Here is a 23,903-nt window from a genome sequence, read left to right as displayed (position 1 = left end):
GGTTTGTCAGAAGGGCATTGCACTTTAATCTATTTGCTGTGAGATAAAGGTCAACAGGGCTATGTTTGTTGTGGGTTGCACCTATAGTCCTATGGGGGGGGGTGCAAGGGTAGATTTAGATGATATTCATCAGCAGACCAATTCTGTAAGGGCAGAATTGGTCTGCCCTTACAGAATTCTGGGTGACTTTAATTATGGCAATATAGAATGAGATGTCATGTGGAGGATGGGAATTGAAATTATATAGCTACTGAAAGACAATTAGAAATATCATGAAAAGTATCTCAGGTAAAGAGTGGGGAGCTGATGCTAAAACCTTAAAAGTCACATACACCTCTATTATCCAACCCATAATGAAATATGCTTCACTTATCTGGATGCAAACATCCCAAACCAGTTTAGACAAGCTTATAAAAATTCGGAAAAATGCAGCTAGAATCATATGTGGACTAAGGAATACAACTCCTGGAAAAATAGCAGAATTTGAATCCAACCTTGTTCCTTTAAAAATTAGGTGGCAAGAAAATCTTACTAGATTTGTAGAAAAAGAGCCAACCTTGCACATCACAGAACAAGTGAACTTTTTAAAAATTGGCAACCAACAAATAGAATAAAGAAAAAAATCAACAATGCATGAAATCATGGAAAATAAAATTCCCTTGGATTGTCCAAATAAAATAGCCAACTACCCAGCATTTCCTCCAAATCAAGACGGGAAATAGGGAAACATGAGAAAAAAAGCCTAGAAAACCCTGAAATCTTGAGATCATTAGCTCTTTCAAAAATAATGGAATATGGACCTGACTCAATAAAGATCTACACAGATGGGTCCAAAAATCCAAATGACAATTCTGGGAGTGGCATACTCATCTATGGCTCTCAAAATATAGAACTAAGAACGACTAACAGTATTGGATGCAACTCATACCATGCAGAATTAATAGCCATTAACACAGCACTGCAAGATTTGGATAAACAAAACACAAAGGAATTTATATTTTTCAAAGATTCCTTAGCAGCCCTTCAAGCTATTAAGAACTGCTACACTAGCCATCAAGAAATACTTAGAGACAGCAAAAAACATAACCAAACTACATAAGGATTCTGAAATAATTTTCCAGTGGATTCCATCCCATGTGGGATTAAAGGGAAATGAAACTGCAGATGAAGTAGCAAAAAGGGCTGCAACATCAAGCGATACCACAGATTTCAATCTTTTTAAAACCACTCAAAAAGAAAACATAAAAAGAACGATTCTCTGGGACATGACTCAGAACCGGTATTCAACAGAAAAACCAGGAGCTACCATCAACTCCAAGTTTAATCGCTGTGCCACTACCATGATTCCTCGCCTCAAGACCGGCCACACAAGACCAATCAAGTTTAGCATTGGCATAAAAGTCTTCCCCATCTGTAACATCGAGGAAGCATTGCCAATGCATTTACTAAATTATATGAAGATTTCCAAATGTAAACTTTATAACAAGCCAGAAAAGGTGCTGTATAAAATACATGAATTTGACCTCTATGATCTGGTGTAATAATACCATGGAATAAAAAAAAATTAAAAAAAGACAATTATTTGAAACCATGTTTTTGAAGGAATTCGTGGATTGAGAGTGCTGGATTTGGTGAGAACATCTAAGAATTTGTCCATGTCCAAGATTGTAGAGAATCCCTGGTTAAGAATGCATATTTGTGAAATTACAATTTTGGTGATTTTATTAGCTTAGAGGACAACTTGGAGCCATGTACATTGCATGATATATTGCAAGGAAAGGATGTCAGTGATGAATGGAAATATTTCAAGAGTATTTTAAAGTGACAGTATCAAATGGCATTCCTAAGGTGAGAAGAATAAGAAAGGTTGGAGTTAAATGGATAAATAGCATCAAGTCCAAGCTGCAAAAGAAGTCATGAAGGGAAAAAGCTGAAATGTGACCAGCAACTCCACGAGCAGTACGAGGCACAGGCAAGAAACCTGACATGTTTGTTACAGAAAGCTAAATCACATTGTGAGATGAAATTGGTTCAACATTCCAAATGAATTCTTTTGCTATGTTGTGAGTGAAAATAAAAATGTTTATGGAAAATTATCTGAATTCTGCTGGTACAAAGCTAACAGAACTGAAAGAAATAGGTGAATTATTGAGTGATTATTTTGTGAAGGTTTATCATCACGGTGAAGGTAAAGTAGTAGCTGATGAGACAGGCATGATATGATCTTTGAAGTACACAAACTGTGGAGGTGCTTGGGAGATACTTAAAAATCTTGATGCAAATTCTTCCATAGGATTAGATGGGATTTCAGCAAGTGTGTTGTGTGAATGTGCAAGGAAATTGGCCTTATCCTTGACTAGGCGTTTTAATTTAAGTAGCAACTGATGTGTAGCTCCAAGAGTGTGGAAGGAAGGTATAATAGTTCCATTGCAAAAACAGAGATTGAAAACTTAGACCTGTTACTATCTCAGGAGTTATGGTTAAGGATTTGGAAAAGTTGGTGAAAGCCAGAATTCAACATTAGATGGATAATAATTTGAGACTTTTTAGAGGTCAGCATGGCTTTAAGGGGAGCCTTTGCAATTTACTTTGTTTCTATTATAAAGTAACTCGAGCTGGATAAAGGTAATACTCAGGGCTTGACAAATTTTACAAAACACTACTCCCCACACAGCAAATTTACTCACCCAAGATCCCCATTTTAATGATATGTCCCAGTATCATGATAAAAAAACAGGGTTGGAGGAATAATAATATAATGTAATATTACATTATTACAGGGTGGGAGGCCACATGGAAGGCCAAGGACTCACTGGATAGATTATATCCAAAACCTTGGATGGACACGTTTGGGAATCTCACCAGAACACCTGAGCTTGGTGGCAGAGGATCATGACCATTGGAAGTTCCTCTTGCAGCTGTTGCCCCCCACAACCCAATTAGGAAAGGTGGGCCTTGAAGATGTATGTATGTATTAATAATATAATATAATAATAATAACTTCTCCATGGTTGGAGAAGTTATTATTGTGTTAAATAAAAAATATTCTATTTTGCTAGTCTGCAACTACTCACCATGAGCAAGTGGATTTGTCAAGTCCTGCCTATACTATTATATTGTTGGACTTTATAAAAGCATTTGACAGAATGCCACATGTGAGTCTATTAAGTAAGCTAAAACAAATGGGAATAGTACTGGATTTGTGAAATAGATAAGTGAGTGGTTGTCAGGTAGGCATCAGGGAGTAGTATGATGGAGCAGAGTCAAAGATCAAAAAAGTGACCAGTAGTGTTCCACAAGGCTCTGTTCTTGGTCTTGTTTAATCTCTATATAATTGATATTGGAGATGATTTGAAGAGTGATATCTAGTTCGCTGATGATGCTAAGTTGCGAAGAGCTGTAGTAAATAAAGCTGATGTAGCAATCTTGCAGAATGATTTGAATAGACTGTCATTATTGTCAAGGAATAATGGTTTTTCTTTTAAATGTGACAAAATGTCAAATTATTAACTTTTTGAAAAAGTTTCAATCTGTGTATTCTATTGATGGAGGTTTCATTGCCTGCCAGAAATTGATGAGGCCAGAGATCTAGTTGATAGGGAACTGTAGTTTAGAGGTTATATTGCAAAAATTTGCAAATCAGTTGAGAAGATCACTTGAATGCTCAAAAATATGCTGACCACTAGGAAAGTTATTATTCCTCTTTATAAGTCTTTGATATGTCTGCATCTGGAGTATGATGTTCAGATTTGATCATCTGGGTTTTTTGGAGATGCAGAGGTGGTTAAGAAGATTCAGAGGCAAGTAACCAAGATGATTTCAGTCCATGTAATATTATGTACAAGGATAAATTGAGGATTTGAAGGTTACAAAAATTGGTAGATAGAAGGAAGAGAGGTGACATGATAGAAATGTTCAAGCAATAGAAATGTGCAATTAATTGTTAGAATAAATTTCAGGAAAGTGTTGTTAAGGTTATATACTTTAAAAAAAATTCAAGGAGCCTCTAGATAAATATTTAGCCAGCATCACCTGGTATCCTATTTGATATCTAAGCGCTTTTTCATATAAGGCAGCCTAGAATGTTTTCTTCTCTTGGAGAATATGGGCCTCCCTAAAATTTCTGAAAATCAGCTCTGTATAAGACATAATGATTAGACTGATCAGTAAATCTTATCACTAAATTGCTTCTTTCATCTCTCTCTCTCTCTCTCTCATGTATGTACATATTTCATGCACACATTCAGGTCTGTGCCTTTTCAATTGCTAAAGAGCTGACATTTGTGTTTGTGATTACTATTTTTAAGATAAAGTTCATTTTGTGATTAATGTTATGCTTATAAGATAGTAAATAAATTACATAAATGCTCTATAGTCTGTTCTGCAAATTATCTCAGTGGTCAAATGCTTTTTTTTTTTTTTTGCATACATTTTGTGTGCCGCATTATTTTTTTTTTAATTACTTGCAATAATTAAGGTACTAGATGACGTGATATTGAAAATATAAAAATGATTTTTCTCTTTAGGCAATTGAAATGGATTTACGAAAATTAGAGGCTCAGCAGTCTAATCAGCATGTTTCTTTGCTGTGTTCCTTTATGCCTGAAGTATTTTTGAGTCGTGGTGGTAAGTGGACAACTGTAATTATTTAGATGTAAAATTAACACTTTCTTTTAAAACTGCTACATAGTTAATGATTCTCCTGGGGATTGCCAACTAATGTAATTGAAGTTTTCCTTTAGTGTGAACATCATGTGTTATTTGTTTTATATTTCTCATCAGTTTTTACCGTCATGATAAAAGCCTCATCATTATTCTGGTTATGTCAGCAAGAGGCAGGATAGCTTATCAACAGGATAGCTTGTGATAGTGGATTCCTTATTTTTTCCTGTTGTTAGTTTTCTTTAAATTTGTCTAGTACTTGTAATGTCTTTCATATGATCAACACTTACATTTCACTTTTCTGAAATGTAAGTGTTGATCATTTCTAAAAGCACTTCTAACGCCATCTAGAGCTTGGTTTTCTTTTGAGACTTTTTCTTGTCAGTTTTACTTCAGACATCTGTTTTGCCAGTCCTTCATCTTTCATGGTCTAAAATTGAGCTGAAGACATTCTTCAAAGCCTTTGTAGATTACGTGATCACAGTGTCTAGAGTTAAATCTCAAGTATAAAATGCTGATAGAACTGATGATCTGGCCATCACTATGTGGAGAACACAAAACTTCAGTGAAGGCCAGTTTGTATGCACACCATATTCACGTTGGTGATTCTGTTAGTCATCTTAGATATATAGCCCAACTAACAGTCGTTAGCCTATCAGACTGGGAGAAACTGTCTAGGTGTGAAGTAATAGGCGTGAGTGTGGAACCCATGCTGCTCAGAGGAAATGTCAAACCTATGGTACTAGGCATCAGTAGGTGATAGATGTGTTTCATCACTAGGTGTAATACCACCGCTTGGTTTCTTAGAAGATTGATGCAACCAAAAACCACATATGGATTCCTGATCAAAGTCCCAGTTATTTTTCTCTTCATTCAAGTATGCATTATAACTGATGTTTTCCATTTTTCCAAATAACACCAAATGTCGTGGACATCTATTTTTTGAGAGTTTAGCTTCAGATTGGTTATTCTGCAGATTGCACAAGACTATATATACTAGACTGAAAGCATAAAAATGATTTTTCTCTTTATGCAATTGAAATGGATTTACAAAAATTAGAGGTTCAGCAGCTCAATCAACATGTGTCCTTGAACCTGATGGTGATGATTTCACCTGATTAACATTCTATAATCTATTCTCTATTATCATAGAGAATATCTTATAGAATGGAAATAGATAATAGAATAAATAAGGCTGGTATGGTAAGAATCAGTTGGAGAGATTTATTTGAAGACCAAGCTATACTATATACCAGCCATATTCAAATCAGTATTAATTAGAATTCAGTTAGAAATAAAACAGTGGATCAGAGACCAGAAATCATAGTCGTGAAGGTTTTGAGAAAGATTAGAAGAGTGAACAGATGACATCAGTGGTAGAACCATATTAAAAAATAAAAATAAAGATATCAGAAAAAAATGTAACATTGTTATTGTTTGAGAATGTGTGAACAGAGATAATCTAAGATAATAAACGGAATTTATTATCTTAGATTAGTTACTTAAACAGAAGAGGAGATGAACAATTAGCAAAAAAAAAAAGAAAAAAAAGAGTAAATGTGCAGAAATTGCAGGAAAGAACTTAGAAGATGACCAAGATATAGGTGGTTTTAGTGGCCTTAGAAATATAAGATCAGAATGTGTTAATCAAGTGAGAGACCTAAAAATGATAGATGGGAAAAAAAAGCAATATCAGTTTTGGTTCTGTTATACTCACTAAGAGTTAGCTCCTCCAGAAAATGGTGTTTCAGCTTGTTCATGAATATTTTTGAGAATATAAGTTCTCAAATTCGAAAATAACTTTTGAACTGTCTGTTAGTGTGTTTTAGAAATAAACCATTAACCCCCCCTTCAACCGGCCTGGACGTCTATAGATGTCTGGATATGATTCTGTAACACCTATGGAATATCATGGATAAGAAGTGCAATTTGGTTTCACTTATTTCATCCACATCAGCCAGTAGGGAGGTGTTAAATGGTTCCCTCATTTTAAGCTAGTTCTGAATTCAGTTTCATGCTTATCAACAATAACTGTTTGTAAATAGTTTTCCTAGAACTTATCTAAAGAGAAAACAAAAATGAAATTTAATACTTCACACTAACATTGGAATGCTATCATAACAAAGCAATATTTTTAAATTCTGTTCCTGAAAACTTGTGTCTTCAATTAGCAGATTGGAGAAGAGGCTGAGGATGCCATATAAATGAAAATCAAACATCTTGTACTAAAATTAATCTTATCTCAAATTTGTCAAGAGCCTGTAAAGAATCTTCAGTGAAGAATTACTTTTTTGTGTTTATTTTAGAAAATAATTCAAGTTTGAAAATATATTAAAAAATACTCTCAAAAACTCAACATCACTTTCAGAATACCAGTATATGTAGGAATACATTAAAATAAGAAAACAGAATAGAATGTACTAAACTTATAGCTCAACATTACACATGCAGCAGTTAACAAGTAGTCATTCTCTGAAAACATCCATAGAAATCATTATAGGCCATGTTGCAATTCAGCAATAATAAAAAATATGCTTCAGAGTATATGCATTTCTGCCTTCAAGAGAGAGAATCGTTTTTTATATTTTTTTTTAAATGAGCTACAAACAGTATTAATAAAAATAAAAAAAAGTGTTATAGAATAAAATATTATCTAGTCCCTGTCACCATGTGTACATAGTGGATTGCATTTATCCTTACACAAAATTAAAAATAAAAAAATAATAAAACTTTCTTACTTTTTTTTGCTGTTATGTGAGTGCTACACTTAGCTTTCACATAACAAAGGTCTCTGCTCTAGAAACCAAACAACAGACATTTTCAAGCCACTTCAGACCTCCATTAAGTAAGAGGATGTTCATAGGGCAATGAAATTCATAATCATACCTGTGATCAGATTTCAACCTACATTGGGAAGCATGTGCACTATCCATTCAACCAAATAGGTTGACTGTAGATCTCTTTGTGTGTGTGTGTGTGTGTGTGTGTGTGTGTGTGTGTGTGTGTGTGTGTGTGTGTGTGTGTGTGTGTGTGTGTGCACACATGCATGCTGTAATTGAAATAAATATTAAGACACCCTCTGTTTTAGAATGAAATATATTAATATATAAGGCCCAGAAGTGATAGAACATTCAGGAAATCTATATTGAAGCAAAAATATATGAAAAATAATTTAGTTAATAACATTAAGCAAAAGCCAGTAATATCAGACAAAAATCAAATGATGAAATTGTAACTATTTAGAAATAAACCATTAACCCCCCCCCCCCTTTCCAATGTTACTTACCATAATAGGGCAGTAACTATTGTTCCAGTTACTACCCTATTACTTTTGGGCCATCTTTGTATATTCCTCTCTTCACATGTGGGGGTAGAATTTTCCTCCTAGAAACTCAGATTTTTCATCTGACAAAACAGATCCAGCCAGAAGAACACAATTTACAGGCATAATACACTGGACTCATAGCCTTAGTTTCTTGGAGAAATAAGCTGTGCTTTCTCCACATGAGATTGGCTAACTCAGTTTCATTTGAAAAAGCTCATATAAAGATTTTTTTTTCTTAATTACAATTAAACTTAGGTTTTTCCAATCAAAGAATGTATGTCCTGTTATTCTTTTAACTGCATTATAGAGGTACTAGAAGTATAAATGTTGGCCACATAATATCCCTGACTGTCTTAATGCTTCCATTCTAGTGACCTTATTGTATTAATGAAAGCACGCTTGGCTTGCACTGCCTTTCAATACATGTGGCATGAGTGGTATAATTTTAATTGCTCAACTAAGCACATATACCCCTGCCCTAACATACAGTTCTTCTCACGCTGAATGGGATTACTGTCATAACACCTAGTCATCAACAAGATAAAACTAACCTATCTCATGATGGTCTGTGTTTTATTCATATTCTTTCTCACTTTATTCAATACTCTCTCCACAGTACTAAATGGATGATACATTAACAACCTTTCATGAGTGAGATTCACTTAAAAGCTAACAGATACATCCATAGAGTCAGCTCTGTATGTGTACTGTCAGTACTATGAAGAAGAAGAACATAGACTTTGAAGGTAATGTTATCATAAATACCATATCAGTGACCAACCCATTTGTGACTGGTAGAAGACTCCATTCAAAATGAATTGTAAACAACATTATCAGCCACTGGAAATATGATTGTGCCACCTCAGCCAAGAAACTGACACACAGGAAGCTGACAACAAAGTAACAGCAAGGGACTAAATAAAGGACCCTTGGAAATTGGTAAAGAAAATAGCAATCTTGCCAGTATGATGTGGAAACAATCAACCAAGAATTCAAGAGAGTCTATATGGGTTCTGATTACCTACTATTAATACCAATAAATCATGCTCCTCTCCCCCTCCCTCCTCCAATTGGATTGATGAGTGTAGGTGTGGTGAATAGCTGAGAAACACACTATGCCAGAGTACATCATTCAGAATCTAGCTTGACAAATAGAGGTGTAATGTTCCATAAACCTGTTAATGCAGGTTTATGGGACAGACTTATGTATATTTTCAACATAACAATGCACCATATCACTACAAGCACTGTAGCAACATTGCTTGAGGAAAGTGGGGAAAAAATTACTGGTCTACACAAAGTCCTGATCTCAGTCCAATGGAACATTTCCAGAATGTTGTGTATGTTGTGATTACGTAGAAGAAAAAATTGTCCAAAATGTCTTGCTCATGTCAGAGATTATTACTCTTCTTACTCTTTTACACATAAAGTATGCCTGAAAGAGCAGAAAGTAATATCAATGTGCTTTTCTTCAGTAATTAATAATTATTGAAGAAAAGCACCGAAAGATGATTTTCCATAATCATTTGCTTAAAAGTTATTCTTATTTTTAATAATTGGCTGTCTTCATAAATAAATAAAAAAAATAAGACCACTGCAAATATATCTATTTTAGGTGACCATGATGCTATCCTCGTGATGTTGCTTGTTCCTCGTATCATCACTAAAGCAGATATATTGGCTTCTCAAGTGAAAGAAAAGGTAAAAAATACTTTCATTAGTGTAGATCAGAATTATATTAACATGTAGAATATCTAACAATTATCACTCAGATATTCCACACGTTGTTTAATAATTACTTTCAAAAATTATTTTAAATTACATAATGGAAAATAGATTTTATGATAGGAGATTCATTAACCCACCATTATAGAGTTAACGCTATCTAATATTTCAAATTTATATTTTTTTTAATAAATAAGAAAATTCACTTGTCTCTGTCTCCACTAAAATATTGGTGTAATACTTTATTGTAAAGTGTTACTAAACTTTAGTGATGTTTTATAATGGCAATAAAACTCTAAATGCATGGAGTTGAACAGTTTTCTGATTTCAAGAACTGCATTTATTTCAGTTGTCAATTATCAAGAACTAAGTACTCTTTTACTTTAATAAACAGAAACTATATAAATTGTCTTTCTTACCTGAAAGTTTCTTTTACATGTTATTTGTCCTTCCTGTTGAAGGAACACATTTTAACTGTCAGTTTGATAGCAAGTGCATGCATACATTACACAGACTTCCAAGAAGCAGCACAACCCATTATAACAGCTTTGAATATGAAGTATTGTTTGATAATTGAATGCAGTATGGTTTTTTAGAGAGAGAAAGAGAGAGAGTTAAGGAATGAAACACAGTGACCAATAGATTTATCTGAAAGAAGGTCTCAGCATTAAAGGATAAACTTTAATTCAGTTTTGGCAAGTCAATTTCCTTTAGTAATTGGACTACTTGCTGTCCATACTGACATGTTCTAGCAACAAAATTTGAATTAAAGATAAAATATTGTAATTGTTTTAAGAGAGAAAATTATACTTTCTTCTTTATAATACATGTCAGTTTGGATATTTTTGCACATTTCATGTGATAACATGTACTTGTGACAAAGAAAAAGATTTCATACATAAGTGGAAGATTGTTTGAAGAACTCTAATGTTAACAAAGTTCTATACTTCATTTGTTCTTCATGAATATTTTCTAAAGCAGATGTATTATTATTATTGTTATTATTAAGAGAGACCTCCAGGGAGTCAGAGATTCATCAAGAGAGAGAGAGGACACATATTACAAGCATCAGCTATCATACTTATTCTTGAATTCATTCACACTGCTTTCACTCACAACATCCAATGGCAATCCATTCCATAATATTAGTATATTGTTTTACTGATACTGGGGGGGGCCTCTGGCGCCTAGCCCCCCCCCCCCCCCCCGAATTCTAGGCTGGTAAGCCTCTCCTTCAATTCTGATGACTCAAAACATGAGACAACAATGTGTTTGTCTCATGAAGGTAAACACATTAAACAATGAAGAAACAAAAAACGTGACACAAAAACGTTTCAAATTTTGGCTTATCTTTTTATATATATATAGAATATATTAATGATGTAGAGCTTTATGTATATATATATATATATATATATATCATATAAATGATATATTAATGATGTAAATTTATTCATCTGGCTCCCTATTATACCAACTTTGCTTATTTGTTCTCCGTTTCCATATTTAATTTGGCATCTTCACTATAAACTGTGCATTATTAGCTGAAATATTTTACATGTTCTCCATTGAAGATGCAGGAAGTTTATTTTGCACTTGGTTAGACTATAATAAATTTAGTTTAATCCTTTATCCAAGTGTAAGCAAACAAAGTTTGCACCTGAAAATATCTTCAGAACTGAGATAAGGTGGTACATCCCTTTGCAACTCATTGCAAAGATGGACCAAGCTCTCATAACTCCTTGTCTCAGTATCTCCCATAATGCAAAGCACATATCCTTGCAGACATGTATACTGCTATGCATTAAGGTAAGGTATTTGGGCCACTACCCAGACCGGTTTCGACCTTTATTGAGGTCTCGTCAGTGGGAGGCAGACCCAGAGTGGTGATACTCAGGCAGAAGCAATGGAGAGGTGTTATTTACCTATACGAGTTGCCAGGGATGCACCACTTTACCTCAGTTCTGAAGATTTTTTCAGGCACAAACTTTGTTTGCTTACACTTGGATAAAGGATTAAACTAAATTTATTATATTACATTGAAGATGCAGTTGAAGTTTTCTATTTCTGTCTATTTTCATAATTTTTGTCTTTTTACATTCTCGCATTCCATTTTATAGATGAGAGCTCTAACTCATTCATCTAGAATTCAACTTGCTGATTTTCATGCCAAATTTGTTACAGCTGTTATTCAGTTTGGTTGGAGTATTCTGGAGATTTCCACTGGACTTATTTAAAAATACAACATCATCTCCATGAAGTAAAGAGCTAAGTAAATATCAGCAGCTGTGTAAATAAATATAGTATTTATTTTCTAATTAGTGTCTTGTGTTGTGAATTAAGCCACAATAAAACTCAACATGAACTGTCAACATATGAGCCTTTGTAGACAGCTAAGTTTGATATCAGAGAATGAAACCCAGCTCTTTATCAGGTTTAATATCACTTTTTTTCATAATGTGGTCCATATAGATGAAAAATAAGAGTAGAGACAGTGTGCCCCTTTGTCTTTCACTTGATTTTACATCAAACTACTTTCCTGTATTTCCTTAATTCTAACTGCTGACCTGAAACTTAGATGTAGACTACTCCATATAATTGTAGCATTTTGAAAACCTCTTTTCTAGATACCTTGACATATGCCTTTTCCAGATCTACAAATTTAAGTACAGGTCCATGTTATATTCCTTTCTCAAAAAGTGAAAATTAGATCTTGCTAGCCTGTCTTTTGCCTGAACCCAGCTTGGTCTTCAAATTGTTCTTCCACAATTTTTCTTAGCCACTTCTCAAGTGTACTTGCATAAATCTAACCTACACTACATACAGAAATTCCTCTTTAATTCTCGCATTCCATTTTATAGATGAGAATGATGATGATGAGAGCTCTAACTCATTCACTGAAATTCAACTTTCTGAACAGACCCTCTATATTATGCAGTATAGGTACTGCATAATTTAGAGGGTCAAATACCATACTTCTCCATATTTGAGCATTTCTTCTGGCCAAATGTTATCTTCTTATATGTTATCTGCCTTTCCATATTTCAGGTTTTTGATGGTTTTTTTGTACTTCACATATCGACATGTATTTCTGATTCCATTCCTGCAGAGTGTTTTCTACCACCATGCTATCACTTGTTTCATTTAGCAAGCTTTCACAAGAATTACTGCAGACATCTGGAATATCTTTATCTTCATTTTTTGAGTTGCCTTTATCATATTTGATTCCTTTTAAAGTAGTTTTCCTCAATTTCTAAGCTTTTCTGATAGACTCCAGAATATCTTGACACCTTCCTGATATTTATTTTTTATGTTCTTACCAAAATGTTTCCATGACTTTTGTTTAGCCAGTTTTACACAGTGCTTTGCTTTTTTACATTTTTCTCTGTATTCTTTCAGAGCACAAGCTGAGTTATTTTCCAAGAACTTTCAATATACTTTCTTTTCTTTGATTAATCTTTAACTTCCTGACTCCACCATGCAGTTCTAATTTTTGTCTCCTTGCAAACGACCTCACTACATGTGCCTCTAGCTGAAATAATCAATGGTTTCTTCGGGATCTGACACGCAATCTCCAGGGTTTAGTTCAACTTTTTTTTTTACTCAGAACTAAATGGTGACCACTTCCAATTTCAGATCCTCTGTACATCTTGTATCCTGAACCAGTGTGAAGATATTGCTGTAAACAATAGCATAATCAATGAGACGTTTTTTTTTATTTCTTGCGTCTTCTCTCCATTTGAATTTATGCACATCTTTATGTTGACATGGTGTTAATAACTAATCTATGGCCTGAGGAGAAATCCAGCAGGCACTTTTGATTATTATTTGCTTTGCTCTTTTTTCCAAATTTTCCCAAAATATTTGGAGAAAAAAACAACAACTGTGTGTCTGGTAATCATTTCTTATTCTGCTGTTTAGATCTCCAACAAGGACTAACTTTTCATTTTTTTTATTCATTGTATTAACTGTCTTCACTTCTTCCTTAGTAGACCCTACTGTGAACCATGGGCACTAATAATTCTCGTTATCCAGTTACCTATTCTGTTAACTTGCCCACATCATTCTGCTTGATATTGCCTGCTATTCAAGAAAATTATCCTCATATTTAGTTGAATACTATTGTTGAACCTTCTATTTCCAGATTGTTATTATCTGACTATGACGTCTTATATTTTTTGCTTACAAAAATGTCACTCGTTTCTTTCTTTCTTTGTTTCAGTAACTCCTATCATGTCAGTATGGTACTTATCCAGTTCTTATACTAGTTCCATTTCTTTTCCATCGATGCATTATATATCGATGGTGCCAATCTTGAAATTTGTTCCGGTAGCTGATTTTACACTGTTCATCCTCTTTCCCTGACAAAAACAACACTGGGCTTGTTTAATTGAGCAACACTCCAGCTGGCATGAAATTCTGTCATTATACTATGATTTTGTATTTTTGTTTAAGCCAGCAAGAATGTAATTTGGTTTGCTAATTCACAAATTACCATCCATCCCTCATTCATTTAGAATCCAGGTAAATACTTATTAACAGGGTGCACAACAAGGAGGTGGAGATTGGTGAGGTGAGGATAAAAAGCAAGACAAATTTTCATTTATCTTGTTTGCTTAGTATAAAAATAAATAAATAAATAAATGGACCAGTCTTCTGCCAGACTAAAATAAGTTACCCATTTGATTAAACATTAATCAAAGGGAACTTAAGAAAAAGCAGTTATTGACAATAACACATCAGTGCCTTTAGGTTATTGTGTCACAGAAATCTATACTCCCCTGAATATAGCATCCATCCCAGTTGTTCCTGTTTGTTTTTGCATTCCTAGGTAATCTTGTTTAATGTACTTAATGTTTGTAGTTTAAGCAAAACTTCTGAATATTAATGGAATTTGACACTTTTAGCTTGTATATTTTACTAACACCATGTTCCAATATAAAAATGTGCACAAATTCACATGGAGAGAAGAGGCAAGGAATAAGAAAAGTCTAATTGACTATGTTATTGTAGATAGTGAGGTTTTCTCCCTGGTGCAGGACACCAGAGTGTACAGAGGATTTAAAATTGGAAGTGATCACTATTTAGTCTTGAGCAGGATAAAATTGAATTTCATATCGAAAAGAATAACATGTAAGAAAGTGTTAAAGCAAATAAAAGTTGAGCAGCTCTCAGATGTGAACTGTAGACTAAAATACACAAAGATTATTGAAGAAAAAATGAAAGAGTTTGAGAACAGGAATCAGACCTTGGAGATTCAGTGGCAAGCCTTGAAGAAAGCCCTGATTGACTCAGCTAGAGAGGCATGTGGTGAAGTTGTCTGCAAGGATAAAAAAATTAGAACTCCATGGTGGACACAGGAAGTTAAAGAGGCAGTGAAGGAAAAGAAGAAAGCATATCAAAAGTTCCTGGCAAATAACTCAGCTTGGGCTCTTAGAGAATACAGAGACAAATGCAAGAATGCTAAACACTGTGTAAAACTAGCTAAACAAAAGTCATGGGAGGACTTTGGCAAGAATATAGGAAATAAATATCAAGAAGGCGGCAAAATATTCTGGAGGTTGTTGAAGAAACTTAGGAATGGAGGAAAGAGTGCTGTAAAATGTAAAAGGTGACATGAAAACGGAAGAAAAGGATATCCTTGAAGTATGGAGTAATTACTTTGAAAAACTGCTAAATGAAAGAAGCAGTGATGACAGCACAGTAGTAAAAAACACTGAACAGACATGTAGTCAGGAATACATATCCATACTTGAAGTAGAAAAAGCCATCAAAGGCTTAAAATGTGGAAAGGCAGCAGGAGTGGATGATATTCGACCAGAAATGCTGAAGTATGGTGGTATAAAAGTCTTACAGTGGCTGCACTGCATATTTCAGAAAGCCTGGACAGAGGGACGAATTCCCAATGATTGGAGTAGAGCTCTCATAGTACCCATATATAAAAAGGGAAATAAAACTGAATGTGAGAATTACAGAGGTATTTCCCTACTGAGTGTTCCTGGCAAGATCTATGCAAGTATACTTGAGAAACGATTGAGAAGAATTGTGGAAGAAAAGCTTGGTGAAGAACAAGCTGGATTCAGGCCAAATAGAGGCTGTCACGATCAGATGTTTTCACTTTATGACAAATAGTCGAGAAAGCATGGGAATATAACAAAGATCTGTATTTAAGTTTTGTCGATTTGGAAAAGGCATATGACAAGGTGCCAAGAGAGAAGCTATTCAGTACACTGAAGTTATATGGTGTCAATGGGGCATTATATCAAGTAATACTTAGTCTTTATTTGAGTTGTAAGTCAGCAGTTAGAATTGAAGGAAGTACAGGAAGATGGTTTAATGTTAAATCTGGTGTCAGACAAGGATGTATGTTATCCCCTCTGTTATTCATTATCTATATGGATCACATTATGAAGGAAAGTGGTATTAAACATGATATCAAAGTTGGAGATGTTAATGTCAGCTCTTTGCTTTATGTGGATAATGTTATACTTCTAAATAAATCTGCTACAAGTCTGTAAGATTCTCTGACTAAATTGAATAACTGTTGTAATAGATATGGTATGAAGGTCAGCAATAAAAAGACAAAGACAATGAAAATAGGCAGAATCATTGAAATGTCAACTGTGTTGTGAACGAAGAATCTGTGGAACAAGTAAAACATTTCAGCTACTTAGGCACGATTTTTAGTGAAGATGGTAAATTGAATATAGAAATAGACAACAGAATCAACAAAGCTGGTATGGTGGGAAGTCAATTGAATAAATTCATATGGAATAAGGGAGAAATTAGTCAGAACACTAATTAGCTGTATACAAGACAGTGTTCAAACCAATTTTAAGTTATGGATCTGAGAGCTGGATCAGAAGTAAAACACTTGACCAAAGACTAGAGACCGCAGATATGAGAGTCCTGAGAAAGATTAGAGGCATGAACAAATGGCATCAATGGCAATATCATATTAAAAACGAGGATATTAGGAAAGAACTTGACATTGTCAGCATCCAGGAATGCATTAGCACAGCGAATCTCAGGTGGTATGGTCACTTAAATGGAATGGGAGAGAAAAGATTAGCAAAAGAAGTGTTCTCTGCCAGGTTGGCAGGAAAACGACCCAGAGGAAGACCAAGATATAGGTGGATTGATACAGTACAAAGTGCCTTAGAGAATAGAAATATAAGATCTGATAATGTTGGAGTCTTGACAAGTAACAGACTGATTTGGAGGAAAATTGTAGATAGGAAGTTAGTAATGATGTAATTTTTTCATGTAGTACTATCATATCCTGTACACCCCTTGAGGGTAAATGGCAGGAAATTGATGATGATGATGAGGTAATCTCGTTTAATGTACTTAATGTTTGTAGTTTAAGCAAAACTTCTGAATATTAACAGAATTTGACACTTTCAGCTTGTATATTTTACTAACACACTTGGTTTAAATATTTCATCCATTGTGTGCTATTTCATGAATTTATTTTATTTAATCTTTTAAACATAATAATAATTCTGAAATTTTGTTAAAATTTCAGAATTATTCTTGTTAAATTATATAATCTTCAGTATCTATTACATCAGTATATAATATGTAATATTTTGATAAAATTTTATTTGATTTAATACAGTGATTTTAAATTTTATTAACTGTCTGTTGCATTTCTTTAATAGTTTCCACGACCAGAACAAATTAATAAAGATGTTCTGCTGAAAACACACAAAGTAGATCAGTTTACCTTTGCATGTCGCCTTCTTGTTAAATTATATAATCTTCAGTATCTGTTACATCAGTACATAAGGTATGTTATATTCTGATAAAATTTAAATTTCATCATTGCAATCATCAAATGAAATTGAATGATATTAATATCATTAAATTATTGAAGTATACAGTGACAAATAAAATAATAATAATCAGACTGAATTCAAATAAGCCAATATATGGATAAAAAAAATATTTTCATACTCATTCTTCCAAATAATTTCCACATGTCCAAGTACACTTATTACAATATGTATACAGGCTTTGTAAGGTTTATTTGATGTGATGGTATTTAATTCAGCTCTCACATTCAGAAGAAAGCAAGAGCTGAACAAAATTTAATAGGAGCACTTTCAAACTGATGACCCTTTTGGTCTCAAATTTAACTTGAGAAATAGAAAAAAAACTCTTCTGGAACCAAGTCAAAAGAATAAAGAGGATGTTTGAGCACTGCATCCTTTTCTGTGAATCAGAAATATCTACATAATGATCACTGTGTGAGCAGGCGCTGTTCCAAATCTGGCCACTTGCATATGATTCTCGCCAACAAACATTTCAGTACTGCTAAGTAACAATCACTGGTAAGTAACAGTCTTCCTTCCAGAATGAATTTCATGTAGATTATTCCTTTGTGATCAAATAACGTAATACCATGGTTTTTTGATAATGCATAATTTAGGAAAATACACCAATTGTTAGGCCTTGATTTCCATTCTGCACTTTTTTTTTTTTTTCAGTATCATGCTGGAAGCACTTCTCATCCCTAGTAATAATGGTGTTTAAGTTCCCTATATGCTGTTTGAACAAAATCTTTTGCAAACATCCATTTTCTGGGTTTTTTCCACGTCATACAAAAGTGTAAAATAAGCTTCAAATAAATTTTTCTCTTCCGAAGTCTGTGGTTATGGAATTAATTGATTCTTTGCAAACATTTAACTGCTATCATTACCAATGCTAACTTGTAGTCACTTCCTAGTATAAATTGTACCCCTTTATCTTCAAATTTGGTCATAATATTTCATGTATTTCAACACACTTTTTCCCAGTTTTATACAAAACTTGATATTGATCATTGTTTCATTCTTTGGTTTCCAATTGATGGCTTACACAATGCACAAAGACCATCTCTACAAAAATAAAACAATCTATGTCTGGTTTGGGTTGGCAGGAATGTCAAGGTTACACTCCTTTGCATATCTAGAATCCTCTCCTGGAATGATTCTTACATTTTATACATATATTTTCAGGGTGTTTCAAAATGATATATTCTTCTTTTCAGCCATTTTCTGTCTGCTACTGAATGAAGGCCTCCTCCAGTTCTTTCCACCTTTCTCTGTTCTTGGCCAGAGAAATTGGTTGAACCCATTTTTCCCAACAAAATTTGACAATTCATCATTCCAATCTTCTTGTAGGACATCCTCGGTCTCATTACCTTTCTTTTGAAATCCAGTTCATTAGTATGATGGTCCATCGCTCATCTTCTCTTCTGGATTGATGTCTGGCCCATTTCCATTTTAGTTGCTTGTGGTGAAGAATGATGTCAGTGTTATATGAGTCTGGCTTTTTATCCAGGTATTTCACTTCTTATCTCTCCATTTTTATTTGAGTTGTTGCTAGTGTATTTGCCGGTGCTTTTGTTAGAGACCAAGTTTCACAACCATATGTGATGACTGGAAGTATACACTGAGTAAATGTCTTCCTTTTTAAGCAGAGTGGGACATCACTGTTTTGAAAAATGCTTTTCAATTTTCTGAATGCACTCCAGGCAAGTTGAACTCTTTTATTTATTTCCTTTTGGAGTCCACAGTTTGGATCAGTGAGATGACCTAAGTATGTATATGAAGAGACTCTTTCCAAGAAATTGTTTTCTATTATTGTTTTTTGCTGTTACAAAATGATTAAACATGATTTTAGTTTTTTTTCTGTTTATTTATTTATATATATATATATATATATATATATATATATACACACACACACACACAAATGATATATACACACTTTAAATATGTATATTTTGTGAACAGCGTAAATAAGTATAACATAATTTTTTTTTTGTATTTTAAGGCTAAGATACAATTTTCTCCAGTAACCAAACTGGGTGGATCTATTCAAACAGTCTGCCTTCAGCACAGATATACTCATACATGAGGAACAGCTCTCTCTTCAACAGTTATACAATCTGTAACATACAAGTCAGATGAAATGTTTTCTGCTTCTTACTCTATTGCCTTCCACATTTTCTCCAGTGCTTATGACTGTAAACATAATTTTTCAAGTATCCCATTACAAAAATTTCCTAAGCCATGATTACATGTGTTACATACAATTACATGTGTTTAATATTAACACATGTAATTGTATCTGTTTTAGCTTTAAAATACCAAAATCATATTGAAATTGTTCACACAAAATATATATTTTTAAAGTGTGTATACATTATTTTGAAACACTTTTATTACTACATGACATCTCCAAACAGTCCAAGATTCACCACACCAACAACCCACTGTCCACAACTCCATCCTCCATCTGCCACCAATAGTATTTTTGTGTCAATGAATTGTATGTTCTCTTGCTGATTTGTGTGTATGCAGATGAAAAACCCCCAAGTTTCTGTGAGAAAAAATCCTTCTACCTCCATATGAAATTTGCTCATTCACCTCAATTGCAGAAGCCCTTAGAAAGATTCTTTTTGTCACGATGAGAATCAAACTCAAGTTTTTACCATTCAATGAGTACAATATAAATTATTCTTCCAATTGTGTTGTTTTAATTGTTTAATGTGCCTGTTTATCAAGTGACAGAATAGAAGAGCCAAATAAATCCTAATTTTTATATATGTTAAATCATTGTTTATAATTTTAGTATGACTACATACATTTCGCTAAGAAATTTTGTGAAAATATATATATATGTTTTATTATTTTTATGTTTGTATACAGTTAAATCTTACAGCTCATACAGCAGTAGGATATAGTGAGGGATGAGAGATTAAAAGTGGAAACTTCAAGGAAATATGCCAATAATTGCAGCTGATATGATCAATCTGTACCTGTGTGTTATGAGATTTATCCATTCAAAGAAAAAGAGGGAAATGAGCAAAGACATTTAGTGTTAAAACCTATTTTGCATTTTGAATTTCCCAGCTGTTGTTAGACAAACATGATGATGATGTGCAAGCTGAAACGAATATGTGCATATTTCTTTCAGCTTGGAAAAGAATATGGAAATTTAGTTTTATTGGGCTCCTATTGACCATGTTTGCCACAGCTGAAGATATGGAAAATATTTTGGCAGTATGGATAAAGAATAGTATGCTAAAGAATCAGAAGATTAAAGATTTGTGAAAAATAGGACTTTGCATTCAGAAATTAAGCAGCGTTGTTACAAAGTCAGTCATGTTTGTCATTAAACGTAAAGTTTGCCTATCTTCAACCAGATGATCAATAATTTGCATAGAGGATGCTTTAGAAGCCTATAAAGCAATTAAGCAAAAAAAAGGTGCACTAAGGACAGGTTGCATTGAGTAAGACTGAAGATACATTATTGGCATAAGAAATGAGATTTTCTGGAGACTGTACAGTTGATCAAAAATCAATGTTTGTAAGCATAATTTTCAAAGAATTATCATTAAGAGCAATAGAAACAAAGCAGCAGCTACTATGTCAAGCTTGCATTAAAATTGGGAAAAAACTATTCTAGAATAATTACATGTGTTGGGGGGGGATATTCTATATAACTCAATGCTGAAAGCTTATTATGTAAAAAGAGTAATGTATAATCTGTTTTTGTTTTTTTGTTAAATAATATATCCAATTTTATCTGCTCTAAGAGCAGATAAAATTGGATGGCAAATACCAGCAACAAAATTTATTTCAAACTGAAATTATAGTGAATACCAGGATTGTCAAAGATGATTTAGGTCTTCCCATGCAGCCTTTTGTTAATTTATTAACATTCATAAAACTCGGTTATGTCAAATTCTTAAGGCATCTAGTATTGGCTAGTTAGGACTAGAATTGGATGAGATTAGGTTTTAACTATATGTAATATATATCAATGGCCGATGATCACCCGTGTGGGTACTGTTAACTAGCTGCCATAATTTTATTAAACTGCACTCATTATCTTCATGACACTACATATCTTTCAGTACTATTAACACTCTTCCTAAATGTTTTATCACATAAAATCACTGTATTCTAAGCCTGCTCTAAATAGCTACTCAGAATTTTGATATCAGTCTTTCCAGTTGGTTTTGACAAACACTTCATTTTACTAATGTAAAATAAAAATGTAATTCAGTTTTAAATTGAGAGCATTAAAGTTTTCTAATAAATCAAATTAATTGTTCTTTGTATTTAGTGCTCTAATGTACTGCAGTATTGACCTCTATATGAAAATTGGAACACTTTATCCAGAATTGGCTGTTCAGGAAAAAGCATTAGATTTTTATATTGATCTTCTAAGAAGAGACCAGGTAATTATTTATTATTGTTAAATTAAAATTTCAGTACATAAATGGTCCATAATCTATCCTGATGTATAATTAAGATGTGTTATCTATACCAACTTGACAAGGCACTGATCAGTTTAAACCAGTTTTAAGTAGCTACACGTGTATAATTTGCCATTATACGTTATTTTTTACAAGAATCAATTAGTCATGTAGTTACATTACTATTACACATGGGTGAACTCTTGTATTTCTTCCATGCTATTTAGTATCATCCTCATACCATGTTTAACAGGTACTTAAGTTTTATTTTATTACTTGATTAGTTGTAAAATATTTATTGTAATTAAAGAAAAAAAGTAGGAATAATAGTTGCTTGTTCACAATTATGTACTAAGTAAAATCTTCATAAAGTCATTTGATCAGATTTGTGGAAACAAGTTGTAAATTAGTGAACCATGTGGTTGAGAATATTGGAAGCACATGATCCAAAATTATTTGCACTCTTCAATTTAATAACCAAATATTATAGTTGAAATTGAATCAGTATTTTAGATTACTCATTAGACAAAATTGAAAAAATCTGGAATTTTTGTGTTTTGGTTTAAGCGTTTTTTTTATGATTATAACCACAAAGGCTGATGACTTCACATCAGTTGGTTTTGTATTCCATTCGGGCATGTATGGTGCTATGCATTATGAGAAGGGTCAGTACCCAGACTGTTGTCAACCTTTATTGAATCTTCATCAGTGAGAACCAGACCCAGAAAGATATCAAGGTTGAAATGTATGACTTCATTAATTCACTAAACTTTGCTCATCCTTCAGGACTGTATTCTATTTCTAATCAACAGCCGTTCTCACTCTGTTGCTGTTGAATTTCCCATTTGAAATAACATCATGTTGGTGCAGGCACACTTCTGCCTGATGCTACAAAGCCACATAGTAGTTCAAATGAAAATATTCTTCACTTGTTGAAGCAAGAATACATTTCTTCAGTTGCAAACAAACTTGGTCAAAAATTTAATATTTATCATTCTGTCAAGTTTTAAAGTTCTAGAAATAAAAAAATTTTGAGGTGAGCTCTTTCTTTCTGATATCCATAAATGTTATAATTGAATAGTTGCAGTAGATCATAGTTACACATCAGGATCCTTCCCCCCCCCCCCCCAATACAAACTCTGCTAAAAAAATGTCAGTTGAAAAAAAACCTCGTTTTTAATGAAATGTTTAAATACAAAACAAGACTAAAATTTTTCCTTATCTTCTTTTTTTTTTCTTGGAAAAAACATATTGCTAGATTCTAAAAAAAATTTTTAAAAATCTGATGCTACAGCAGTAAGCTCAAAGCTACAAAGACATGTGAGATATTTTCCATTGTTTTTTAAGCTCATTCATGTTAAATGTAATACTATTCTGTACATGTAGGTTTCTGTGGTTAAGCAGTTCTGTGGGAAGTTTTCGGTATCGAGACCACATTGTAATATAAATAAGGAATTTATTAAAACCTAACAAATGTGCGTCATAAGACTTGCATCATCAGAGGTAGTGGTACATAAAAGTTTTACATAACAAAAGCCTATTAACAATTAATTACACATATTAGATGTTTTCGATAACTTCACAACTGTTAAATATAATTGAAACCAGAATACAAATGATAAATTTGTTACTGTATTCATGTTGGAACATTGTCAGTTGTTGTTATCACGTTCTGTGGTATGACGCGTGCTATATTCTAAGTCCATAACAGTTAAATGTTTGATGAACGCAGACCATACTTGATGTAAAATTAACAATTGATTTTTATTGCATTGTATAGGAGTCCTAAATATTTGTGAGGCGTCTTTAAATTTTCTTGTGAAACAGTTATTATCAATATATGATATTTTTGTTTGTTGCCAGAGTACTTGATGGCCAGTAGTGGTTGTGTGAAACGCCAGGTTTATGCTCTCTTCTGTTTTCAACGTCTTTTAC

The 23,903-nt window shown here is 33.3% G+C and overlaps 1 protein-coding gene across 1 annotated transcript in view; it reads left to right on the top strand.

Moving 5' to 3' along the window:
- The window catches only part of LOC150092464 (dynactin subunit 1-like), a 334,669-nt gene that overhangs the window by 197,008 nt on the left and 113,758 nt on the right, over positions 1 to 23,903 (top strand). The window contains exons 15-18 of the mRNA XM_090414876.1: positions 4,527 to 4,626; positions 9,603 to 9,688; positions 17,377 to 17,504; positions 21,836 to 21,950. Coding sequence (XP_090271002.1) covers positions 4,527 to 4,626; positions 9,603 to 9,688; positions 17,377 to 17,504; positions 21,836 to 21,950 — 429 coding nt within the window. The remainder of the gene's footprint in view (positions 1 to 4,526; positions 4,627 to 9,602; positions 9,689 to 17,376; positions 17,505 to 21,835; positions 21,951 to 23,903) is intronic.

Source organism: Typopeltis vanoorti, chromosome 26 (assembly GCF_054136105.1).
Source record: "Typopeltis vanoorti isolate ZY-2024b chromosome 26, IOZ_Tvanoo_1.0, whole genome shotgun sequence".
In the NCBI taxonomy this organism is placed as follows: domain Eukaryota; kingdom Metazoa; phylum Arthropoda; class Arachnida; order Uropygi; family Thelyphonidae; genus Typopeltis; species Typopeltis vanoorti.
The sequence above is the reverse complement of the archived record's forward strand: the minus strand, read 5'-3'. Positions and strand labels throughout refer to the sequence as shown.